This window comes from Procambarus clarkii, chromosome 20 (assembly GCF_040958095.1).
Source record: "Procambarus clarkii isolate CNS0578487 chromosome 20, FALCON_Pclarkii_2.0, whole genome shotgun sequence".
NCBI classification, from domain to species: domain Eukaryota; kingdom Metazoa; phylum Arthropoda; class Malacostraca; order Decapoda; family Cambaridae; genus Procambarus; species Procambarus clarkii.
The window spans coordinates 13,933,156-13,945,129 of NC_091169.1; the positions used below are offsets into that span (position 1 = coordinate 13,933,156).

Sequence of the window (11,974 nt, forward strand, 5' to 3'; positions counted from 1 at the left end):
ACCTGATAATGATTTTCAGGACATAAGACAGAGAGTAATATGGACATCATTGTTGTTTGAGGGAATGCATGAATGTGTATGTTATGATGGACACAGTACGAGGTGAGAGCATTAATATTTTCTTGTCTGAGTTAAATTATTTGCAAGTTGCCTAACCCTGATGGTGAGAGAGGGCAGGAGGTTGCTGGCGAAGACTAAGCAGCAGCCTAGTGTATGGAGCACTGGTATTAAATAAGCATGATGCTAGTTTGTTAGACCTGATGATAGTATGCTGTTATTTCTTCATCTTTGTGTTTTTGTAATAAATGTTTGTCTGTTGAGAACTTGTCTTTGCAATTGTCCTGGTGAGGAATTTCTAGAAAAGGAGAGAGAAGCAGTTGCAGGTCGGTCGACATCAGACATAAATGGGAACTGGAAGGAGGTCATCCCAGAGTAAGGAGAGTGAGGGTAAGTCACGGTGGCTCAGCGGGGTGTGTAGTCATAACAATGGCCCAGGTTTGAGACGATTCCCCAAATAAGGTGACATCGTGCCCCTTTTCCATAGGTAAAATCATAACAGGGTGACTCTCCAGTGTGCACTCCATTATTGATTGATTCCAGTAGGAGTAAATATGAATTATATATTATTTTATCTGGGGGTCGCTGCTGATAATACAAAAATTAGAGCCCCCCCCCACCACTGATATGTGCTACTAACATCTGTCTTCACAGGTGGGCAGTGAACACGTCAAGCGGACTGGTGGATGTGCCCGTTAACTTGTCAAGGAACAGTGGGAGCCGGTCAGTAGTGAGCTACACCCCGCTCACCAGTCATGACTTCGGCGACCTGCTGTGCTGGGCGGTCAATGATATTGGTCAGCAACACCAACCCTGTGTGTTCCATATTGTACCCGCAGGTAAGTCTCCCCTCCCTCTTGTGTTCCATATTGTACCCGCAGGTAAGTCTCCCCTCCCTCTTGTGTTCCACACTGTACCCGCAGGTAAGTCTCTCCTCCCTCTTGTGTTCCACACTGTACCCGCAGGTAAGTCTCCCCTCCCTCTTGTGTTCAACACTGTACCCGCAGGTAAGTCTCCCCTCCCTCTTGTGTTCCACACTGTACCCGCAGGTAAGTCTCTCCTCCCTCTTGTGTTCCACACTGTACCCGTAGGTAAGTCTCTCCTCCTCCCCTCTGCCATCTTGTGTGCTGGCCTCTCAATAATATTGGTCATCAGCACCAAAAGTGTCCTTGTTGTTTGAGGGATGACGACGGTCGAGGGATCAGATGCGTCCAACAAACCTGTGTTTTCAGTGATGAACTCATACGACTTACTTAAGTTATCCCCCGCTTTTCATTCTGAAGTCTTGACAATGGTTCAATTGGATTAGCATTTATATAGGTAAACATAATGGATAACTTAAGGGGTGTTCTATATGGCACTCAGTTACAGCCCATAATGCCTTTGGTATTTGTTTTTTAATGTTATGGTATCCGGAGTCCACTGTAACATCACTCTGCCTTCTTCAAGTGTCATATTCTTTCTTAACCATCATGTAGGGCTGAGCACAACCTTTCATTTCAGTCTGTTTGTACAATTTACAAAAGGAGTTATTCTTGTATGTCTGCAGAATGTTGTAGTAGAATTGGAGAATGTAATAGATTGACAGTCCCTGTGGAGTAGTGGTCGCCCTGCGCTTCGTGAGCGATTTGGTCTGGGTTCGTATCCACGTCGGGGAGGATTGACTAGGCGCTAATCCTTAAATGTACGCCTCTGTTCACCCAGCAGTGAACCTGATTGTTAAACGAGTGGGCAGATCGTATTCGAGGAAAACGTAGGATTAAAGACCTGCCAAAAACTCTAAGCGTGTTAGTGGCTTTCCTACAATGTAAGAACTCTTGAATCTATATAAATAAAAATGTAAACATTCGTTTGTTCAAAATCGCTAATCTCCGATAATTCTTCACCGATTGCTTTGAAATTTTCACACAACGTTCCTTTTGCATCCGAGCGGGTTTTTATATACATACTATATAGAGGTCACGTCTGTGATGGGAAGGAGGGAATTATCAAGAGAAAGCGCCAAGCCATTACGACTATCTAGCACTGGGAAGGGGGGTCAAGATAAGGATTTGGGATGAGATTGGGGGGAAGGAATGGTGCCCAACCACTTGTGTGGACGGCTGGGGATTGAACGCCGACTTGCATGAAGCGAGACCGTTGCTCTACCGTCTACCCCCAAAGTGGTTGGAAGTCTGTGATGAGAATAATACAAAACAAAACAAATTAAAAAAAAAAAACTGTGTTTATCATGTGTTTTCATGTGAGGCAAATCTTCGAAACCTCTTTACCGATTGCTTTGAAATTTTGACACAACATTTCATTCGAATAGGCGCTTGTTTTTATATACCTACCATATATATGCCTAACCTGTGACAAGAAAAAACATTTTTTTTTTTTTTTTTTTAAAAAGCGCCCTCTGTTGCACGTAATATCACCACATGCTGTAATCTCCGAGAGTTCTTCACCGATTGCTTTGAAATTTTGACACAAGGTTCTTCGAATATGCATGTGTTTTCATATACCTACTATATAGATACCACCCCTGTGACAGGTAAAAACATTTTTTTTAAACAGCCCCATCTGTTGCATGTAATAGCAACACACACGGCACTAAATATGTTAGGATTCCATTTCAATGTTTCCGATTGCATTGATAAATTGAATTTTCATAGATTCCGATTATTTTCATTTTGATTTAATTATTTTGTGTGACGTTGCATTGGAATTGAGTTGAGTTGTTTACCATACTGTTCGTTTTGTGAGGATAGTTTATTTGTTATTTTTTTCTTTGTTTTTCATTTCGTATTTTTAGCTGTTCTACTTATTTTTCAGTGATGGGAACATCAGATCATTTGGGAATGCATCGAAGGAGGGAGTGGGGAATGGTGGGGAGGACGAGGGGACACGAGAGTGGGGGATATTGGGGAACGAGGGGATGGAGGGGTGGAGAATGGTGGAGAGGACCAGGGAATAGGGAAGTGGGGAGGACGAGAGGATGGGAAAGGAGGGTAATGGGGGAGAGGACGATGGGATAGGGGAGTGTGGCATGGTGAGGAGGACGAGGGGACAGGGGTATGGAAAATGGTGAGGATAACAAGAGGACAGTGGAGTAAGGATGGTGGGGAGGACGAGGGTGATGGGGGAGGGGGAATGGTGGGAAGAATGAGGGGATGGGGGAATGAGGAATGGTTGGGACGGCGTGGGGATGGGAGAGAGGGGAATTGTAGAGAGGACAGGGGGAGGGATACTGTGGCTCAGTTATGCGCATGCATTGCTGAGCCCCAGCAATGCGTGGCTGGGTACAGCTATTATACTACATAGATGTCACGTCTGTCCGAAATTTCCGACACCCCCAGAAACTAACCCCTAGTATAATAAGACAATTTATTGTGCTAGGAAATTAAATTTACTAACAAGTGGCGTCCTGTCACCAAATTCTTCCTACTATCCACGGCCGCTGATTTCATCAGCCGCCCAGTTCCTATGAGAACAGCTATATATATAATTCGAATTAAACCCAGTCTAACTTTTGTTTAATTTACTAGGTAATTTAGACTGGAAATAGACTTAATTCATTTAACCAAAATATACTTCCGTTTCTAGGTATTATTTTCTAAAGCCGCGATCAACTGATTCCGGTTGAATAAAAGTCACGAACCAAATATTATCTATGCATATGTTTCTTATCTAATGACACTTTGGTTCAATAATATAAACAGGGGGAAAACCATCAGTTGATACCTGAAGTACATTATTTACAACGAAAAATAACGTCGATAATGCTTTATTAAATAGTAAGACAGAGTAAAATATCGTGACTTGTATGAGAAGATCATGCACTGATAGGAAGCTAGAGGGCACGCACATCACTCTGCTGAGAGAGACTGCTCTGTTAGCCATCTTTACTGGTATCCCAGGAAGTTCGTCTTTAGCATCGCAAAATTTGAGGATCATCTGTGCATTAACAAGTCCCACGCATTGCTGATTGCGTCACCCAACATTGAGAACACTACGTCCGGTCGGATGAATAATCTAGTTTTTTTATGGCCATAATTATAGTGGTTGATTATCCAATCGTTAGGATGTAGGATTATTAAATAAACCTAGTAAGTGTAATTCCTTGAATCGATTGATTCTTTCAATGGAATTAGTATATAGCTGTAATTCAATAGAAATTACATGGTGTGTTTTTCACAGTGTGGTATTATATCTATGAGAGCGAGTCATCTCGACTGGAAGCATATGTCCACGACGCTATCATGTTGAGACAGGATTATAACCTGTCTATAATAATATTGGTTATGTAAGGCTGTCAGACGTACTTCTCATTATTAACTCGACAGCTAAGCTGACCGTTATCTAGTTATGATATTGTAGTTTAGTTTACTAACACCATTACTATTATTATTCATAAACTTTATTATTAAAATTATGCCACATATTATAATCATTAGGTAAGTTTAGCAGTATTAAATCTACCCCCAAAATTTGTGGAAGTGTAAATATCCAACTAACATATAAACTAGATACAATCTACTCAATAATATATTCATCCAAATTATTTACTTAACTTATGATTAGAAAACTATATGTTGGAAGAATTTTACCACGTCTCTGACAGGAAAATAACATGCTTTTTGAAAAACTGTGTTTTTCACGTGAGGGGAAATCTTAGAAACCTCTTTGCCGATTGCTTTGAAATTTTGACACAACGTTGCATCCAAATATGAGCATGTTTTTATATACCCACTATATACATGCCTCACCTGTGACAGGAAAAAACATGTTTTTTTTTTTTTAAACGGTGCCATCTGTTGGACGTAAGAGCAACACGCACTGTAATCTCCAAAAATTCTTCACCAATTGCTTTGCAATTTTGACATAATGTTCCTTTCGAATACACAAGCATGTTTTTATGTACCTACTATATAGATGACACACTTGTGACAGGTAAAAACATGCTTTAAGAAAAACAGCGCCATCTGTTGCACGTAAGAGCAACACACACAATATTATATTATTTATGATTCCATTTCAATGTTTCCAATTGCATTGATAAATTAAATTTTAATATATTTCGATTTCTTTTCATTTTGATTTAATTATTTTGTGTGACATTGCTTTTGAATTGAGCTGAGTTGTTTACCATACCGTTTATTTTGTGAGTATAAATATAGATGCCACACCTGTGACAAATAAAACTATGGTTCTTTTTTAAAAAAAAATGGCTCCGTCCATTGCATGTAAGAACAACACATGCTATACTAAATATGTTACGAATCCATTTCAATGTTTCCAACTGCATTAATAAATTGAATTTTCATAGATTTTGATTTATTTTAATTTTGATTTAACTATTTTCTGTGACATTGTGTTGGAATTGAGCTGTGTTGTTTATGTACCGTTCATTTTGTGAGTATAGTTTATTTTTAGTATTTTTTTCACTTATTTTAACTGTTCTTATTGTTCAGTGATGGAAACATCAGATCATTTGATGTGCTCAATTTTCTGATGGGAACATCAGGGGGAGTGGGGCATTGTGGGGAGGAAGAGGGGACAGGGAAGGGGGGAATGGTAGGGAGGACGAGGGGACAGTGGAGTGGGGAATGGTGGGGATTACAAGGGGACGGTGGGGTAGGGAATGGTGGGGAGGACAAGGGGAGGGGGGAATGGTGGGGAGGATGAGGGGATAGAGGAATGGGGAATGGTTGGGAGGACGAGGAGGTGGTGGAATGGGAAAAGGTAGGAGGACGAGGGGGTCGGTAGAGTGGGGGATGGTGGGGAGGACTAGGGGATGGTGTAGGGCAGAATGTTGGGGGAGGACTGGGGGACTGGGGGAAAAGGTTGCTGAGCCACAGTAACGCGTGACCCAGCAACATGGCCGTGGAGATTTAGGACCAATGGAAGGTGGCCTAAGAGGACCATTGGAAGGTGGTCAGAGAGAACCATTGGAAGGTGGTCTGAGAGGACCATTGGAAGGTGGTCTGATAGGACCATTTGAAGGAAGTCTGAGAGGACCATTGGAAGGCGGTCTGAGAGGACCATTGGAAGATGGTCTGAGAGGACCATTGGAAGGTGGTCTGAGAGGACCAATGGAAGATGGTCTGAGAGGACCATTGGAAAGTGGTCTGAGATGAAAGGAATGCACATAGATATGTTATGGAGGAGAGGCTCTTAGTAAACCCATGTTGTGAATTCTTAATTATTCAATGTTTTCAATATGCTGACGATTTTTTTTATATTAATGAGTTTAGGCGCGAACAGCAATGTGCTGCTACTTATTTATGTTGAAAGGATTACAACGTATAGGTCAGGAGGTAGTTAAGTGGTTAGTGGGGTCAGGAGGTAGTTAAGTGGTTAGTGGAATCAGGAGGTAGCTGGGTAGTCAGTAGGTGGTGGGGTGGTAGAGTTAAGTGATTAGTGGGGTAAGGAGGTAGTTAAGAGGTTAGTGGGATCAGGAGGTAATTAAGTGGTTAATTGGTTGTCAGTCACCGGGTCGTCAGTCACCAGGTCGTCAGTCACCAGGTCGGCAGTCACCAGGTCATCAGTCATTAGGTCGTCAGTCACTGGGTCGTCAGTCACCAGGTCGTCAGTCACCAGGTCGTCAGTCATCAGGTCGTCAGTCACCAGGACATCAGTCACCAGGTCCTCAATCACCAGGTCGTCAGTCACCAGGTCGTCAGTCAACAAATTGTCAGTCACCAGGTCCTTAATCACCAGGTCATCAGTCACCAGGTCGTCAGTCAGAAGGTCGTCAGTCAGAAGGTAGTCAGTCACCAGGTCGTCAGTCACCAGGTTGTCAGTCACCACCCAGCAAACAGAAATCGTATAGAAACGTTCATCTATCTCTTCCCATAGGTGTAGGAATGACTTGCATTGAGAATGGTGCAGGAGAGCCTTGAGAAACTTTTAATCCAAAAATCCAAACACAAAGGTTTAATAATATATTGTTTTTCTACAACTATTTTGTTCCTAATGTATTACAAATAGTTTTTACATGTTTAAATATAAAATTTATGGTGTTTTTTATAAAATTCATTAATAAATTGTGAATGATATTTAATGGCTGAATGAAACCTTCAAAATACATTTAGTTATTCTATGTTCAGAAAAAAAGTAGTTTTCCAAATTTTAAAAAAATCGCTCTTTTTAACACAATTTGACTCCTTATGCATTCCACTAAACACTAATATCATGTTTAAATATAAAATTTATGTATTATTCCCTAAAATAATTTATATAAATTGTAAATGTTGCTGGAAAGTGGTGTGAAAGAATCTGAAAACGTTTTGTTGTTTTATATATTGGCGTGTTCTTATTAACTATGTCTCAAGTGCACAGTTTATCAAACAAGAAGATTAACATTCGTCAACCCTTAAAATCTTATATGTTATCTTGCGGGTGCAAAATGGGAGAATCTTTAAGAACAGTATCTATATGACATATGGTGTTTTCCCTAACTCAAACAATGTAGGGTTTATTATTCTACACATATTTCAAATGACTCTTAGATGTTTACATTCTCTGAAGTATAGTTGTCAAGGCTGTGTCCATTACTCTCACCACAGATTCTTAAACTCCTCTGCATGCTCAACTATAATTGATTCCATTCTGAATCTCCGTGGACCTTTGTATCGAAAATGAAACCAATGTGATTTCCTTCAGCAGCCAGCACATTTGCTCATTCATTTCCACAGATTCCAGCATGGTAGGGGATTCACAGAAATTTGGATATTCATATTGTTATCTATAATATGAATGCATTTCCATATTATAAGACAAATACATGAGTTTATGATAAATTCGTTTTCTGTGATAAAACATTGGTGTGTTAGTGGTATGCTGTTTTTTCTTTAAAACCCACACTGAACTAAATCATGAGAGTACATATTGTTTATATATAGAGTATATATATTGGGTGGTGGAGGGTAGTGTGGGGAGGTGGAGGGTAGTGTGGGGTGGTGAAGGGTAGTGTGCGGTGGTGGAGGGTAGTGTGGGGTAGTGTGGGGTGGAGAAGGGTAGTGTGGGGTGGAGGAGGGTAGTGTGGGGTGGTGGAGGGGAGTGTGCGGTGGTGGAGGGTAGCGTAGGGTGGTGGAGGGTAGTGTGGGGTGGTGGAGGGAAGTGTGGGGTGGTGGAGGGTTGTGTGGGGTGGTGGAGGGTAGTGTAGGGTGTTGGAGGGTAGTGTGGGGTGGTGGAGGGTAGTGTGGGGTGGTGGAGGGATGTGTGGAGGGTAGTGTGCAGTGGTGGAGGGTAGTGTGCGGTGGTGGAGGGTAGTGTAGGGTGTTGGAGGGTAGTGTGGGGTGGTGGAGGGTAGTGTGAAGTGGTGGAGGGCAGTGTGGAGGTGGTGGAGGGTAGTGTGGGGTGGTGGAGGGAAGTGTGCGGTGGTGGAGGGTAGTGCAGGTTGTTGGAGGGTAGTGTGGGGTGGTGGAGGGTAGTGTGCGGTTGTGAAAGGTAGTGTGGGGTGGTTGAGGGAAGATAGTGGGGTGGTGGAGGGTAGTGTGGGGTGGTGGAGGGATGTGTGGGGTGGTGGAGGGTAGTGTGGGGTGGTAGAGGGTAGTGTGCGGTAGTGGAGGGTAGTGAGGGGTGGTGGAGGGTAGTGTGGGGTGGTGGAGGGATGTGTGGGGTGGTGGAGGGATGTGTGGGGTGGTGGAGGGTTGTGTGGGGTAGTGGAGGGTAGTGTGTAGGTGGTGGAGGGTAGTGTGGGGTGGTGGAGGGTAGTGTGGAGTGGTGGAGGGTAGTGTGGGGTGGTGGAGGGTAGTGTGCGGTGGTGGAGGGTAGTGTGGGGTGGTGGAGGGTAGTGTGGGGTGGTGGAGGGATGTGTGGGGTGGTGGAGGGATGTGTGGGGTGGTGGAGGGTTGTGTGCGGTGGTGGAGGGTAGTGTGGGGTAGTGGAGGGTAGTGTGTAGGTGGTGGAGGGTAGTGTGCGGTGGTGGAGGGTAGTGTGGGGTGGTGGAGGGTAGTGTGGGGTGGTGGAGGGTAGTGTGGGGTGGTGGAGGGTAGTGTGGGGTGGTGGAGGGTAGTGTGGGGTGGTGGAGGGATGTGTGGGGTGGTGGAGGGTTGTGTGCGGTGGTGGAGGGTAGTGTGGGGTGGTGGAGGGTAGTGTGGGGTGGTGGAGGGTAGTGTGGGGTAGTGGAGGGTAGTGTGCGGTAGTGGAGGGTAGTGTAGGGTGTTGGAGGGTAGTGTGGGGGTGGTGGAGGGTAGTGTGGGGTAGTGGAGGGTAGTGTGTAGGTGGTGGAGGGTAGTGTGGGGTGGTGGAGGGTAGTGTGGAGTGGTGGAGGGTAGTGTGGGGGTGGTGAAGTGTAGTGTGGGGTGGTGGAGGGTAGTGTGGGGTGGTGGAGGGTAGTGTGGGTGTGGTGAAGTGTAGTGTGGGGTGGTGGAGGGTAGAGTGGGGTGGTGGAGGGTAGTGTGGGGTGGTGGAGGGTAGTGTTGAGGTGGTGGAGGTTAGTGTGGGGTGGTGGAGGGTAGTGTGGGGTGGTGGAGGGTAGTGTGTGGTGGTGGAGGGTAGTGTAGGGTGTTGGAGGGTAGTGTGGGGTGGTGGAGGGTAGTGTGGGGTAGTGGAGGGTAGTGTGTAGGTGGTGGAGGGTAGTGTGGGGTGGTGGAGGGTAGTGTGGGGTGGTGGAGGGTAGTGTGTTGTGGTGGAGGGTAGTGTGAGGTGGTGGAGGGAAGTGTGGGGTAGTGGAGGGTAGTGTGGGGTGGTGGAGGGTAGTGTTGAGGTGGTGGAGGTTAGTGTGGGGTGGTGGAGGGTAGTGTGCGATGGTGGAGGGTACTGTAGGGTGTTGGAGGGTAGTGTGGGGTGGTGGAGGGTAGTGTGGGGTGGTGGAGGGTAGTGTGGGGTGGTGGAGGGTAGTGTGGGGTGGTGGAGGGTAGTGTGGGGTGGTGGAGGGATGTGTGGGGTGGTGGAGGGTTGTGTGCGGTGGTGGAGGGTAGTGTGCGGTAGTGGAGGGTAGTGTAGGGTGTTGGAGGGTAGTGTGGGGTGGTGGAGGGTAGTGTGGGGTAGTGGAGGGTAGTGTGTAGGTGGTGGAGGGTAGTGTGGGGTGATGGAGGGTAGTGTGGAGTGGTGGAGGGTAGTGTGGGGGTGGTGAAGTGTAGTGTGGGGTGGTGGAGGGTAGTGTGGGGTGGTGGAGGGTAGTGTGGGTGTGGTGAAGTGTAGTGTGGGGTGGTGGAGCGTAGTGTGGGGTGGTGGAGGGTAGTGTGGGGTGGTGGAGGGTAGTGTTGAGGTGGTGGAGGTTAGTGTGGGGTGGTGGAGGGTAGTGTGGGGTGGTGGAGGGTAGTGTGCGGTGGTGGAGGGTAGTGTAGGGTGTTGGAGGGTAGTGTGGGGTGGTGGAGGGTAGTGTGGGGTAGTGGAGGGTAGTGTGTAGGTGGTGGAGGGTAGTGTGGGGTGGTGGAGGGTAGTGTGGGGTGGTGGAGGGTAGTGTGAGGTGGTGGAGGGTAGTGTGGGGTAGTGGAGGGTAGTGTGGGGTGGTGGAGGGTAGTGTTGAGGTGGTGGAGGGTAGTGTGGGGTGGTGGAGGGTAGTGTGGGGTGGTGGAGGGTAGTGTGGGGCGGTTGAGGGTAGTGTGGGGTGGTGGAGGGTAGTGTGGGGTGGTGGAAGGTAGTGTGGGGTGGTGGAGGGTAGTGTGGGGTGGTGGAGGGATGTGTGGGGTGGTGAAGGGTAGTGTGCGGTGGTGGAGGGTAGTGTGCGGTGGTGGAGGGTAGTGTGGGGTGGTGGAAGGTAGTGTGGGGTGGTGGAGGGTAGTGTGGGGCGGTTGAGGGTAGTGTGGGGTGGTCGAGGGTAGTGTGGGGTGGTGGAAGGTAGTGTGGGGTGATGGAGGGTAGTGTGGGGTGGTGGAGGGATGTGTGGGGTGGTGAAGGGTAGTGTGCGGTGGTGGAGGGTAGTGTGCGGTGGTGGAGGGTAGTGTGGGGTGGTGGAAGGTAGTGTGGGGTGGTGGAGGGTAGTGTGGAGGTGGTGGAGGGTAGTGTGGGGTGGTGGAGGGAAGTGTGCGGTGGTGGAGGGTAGTGTAGGGTGTTGGAGGTTAGTGTGGGGTGGTGGAGGGAAGTGTGGGGTGGTGGAGGGTTGTGTGGGTTGGTGGAGGGTAGTGTGGGGTGGTGGAGGATAGTGTGGGGTGGTGGAGGGTAGTGTAGGATGGTGGAGGGTAGTGTTAAGTGGTGGAGGGTAGTGTGGGGGTGGTGAAGGGTAGTGTGGGGTGGTGGAGGGTAGTGTAGGGTGTTGGAGGGTAGTGTGGGGTGGTGGAGGGTAGTGTGGGGTGGTGGAGGGATGTGTGGAGGGTAGTGTGCAGTGGTGGAGGGTAGTGTGCGGTGGTGGAGGGTAGTGTAGGGTGTTGGAGGGTAGTGTGGGGAGGTGGAGGGTAGTGTGAAGTGGTGGAGGGCAGTGTGGAGGTGGTGGAGGGTAGTGTGGGGTGGTGGAGGGAAGTGTGCGGTGGTGGAGGGTAGTGCAGGTTGTTGGAGGGTAGTGTGGGGTGGTGGAGGGTAGTGTGCGGTTGTGAAAGGTAGTGTGGGGTGGTTGAGGGAAGATAGTGGGGTGGTGGAGGGTAGTGTGGGGTGGTGGAGGGATGTGTGGGGTGGTGGAGGGTAGTGTGGGGTGGTAGAGGGTAGTGTGCGGTAGTGGAGGGTAGTGAGGGGTGGTGGAGGGTAGTGTGGGGTGGTGGAGGGATGTGTGGGGTGGTGGAGGGATGTGTGGGGTGGTGGAGGGTTGTGTGCGGTGGTGGAGGGTAGTGTGCGGTAGTGGAGGGTAGTGTGGGGTGGTGGAGGGATGTGTGGGGTGGTGGAGGGTAGTGTGGGGTAGTGGAGGGTAGTGTGTAGGTGGTGGAGGGTAGTGTGGGGTGGTGGAGGGTAGTGTGGAGTGGTGGAGGGTAGTGTGGGGTGGTGGAGGGTAGTGTGCGGTGATGGAGGGTAGTGTGGGGTGGTGGAGGGTAGTGTGGGGTGGTGGAGGGATGTGTGG

General features: G+C 47.7%; 1 protein-coding gene across 1 annotated transcript in view; it reads left to right on the top strand.

Moving 5' to 3' along the window:
• Positions 1-11,974, top strand: part of LOC138366709 (neural cell adhesion molecule 1-like) — a 1,471,037-nt gene that overhangs the window by 696,446 nt on the left and 762,617 nt on the right. The window contains exon 13 of the mRNA XM_069327980.1: positions 712-896. Within this exon, the coding sequence (XP_069184081.1) occupies positions 712-896 (185 nt within the window). The remainder of the gene's footprint in view (positions 1-711; positions 897-11,974) is intronic.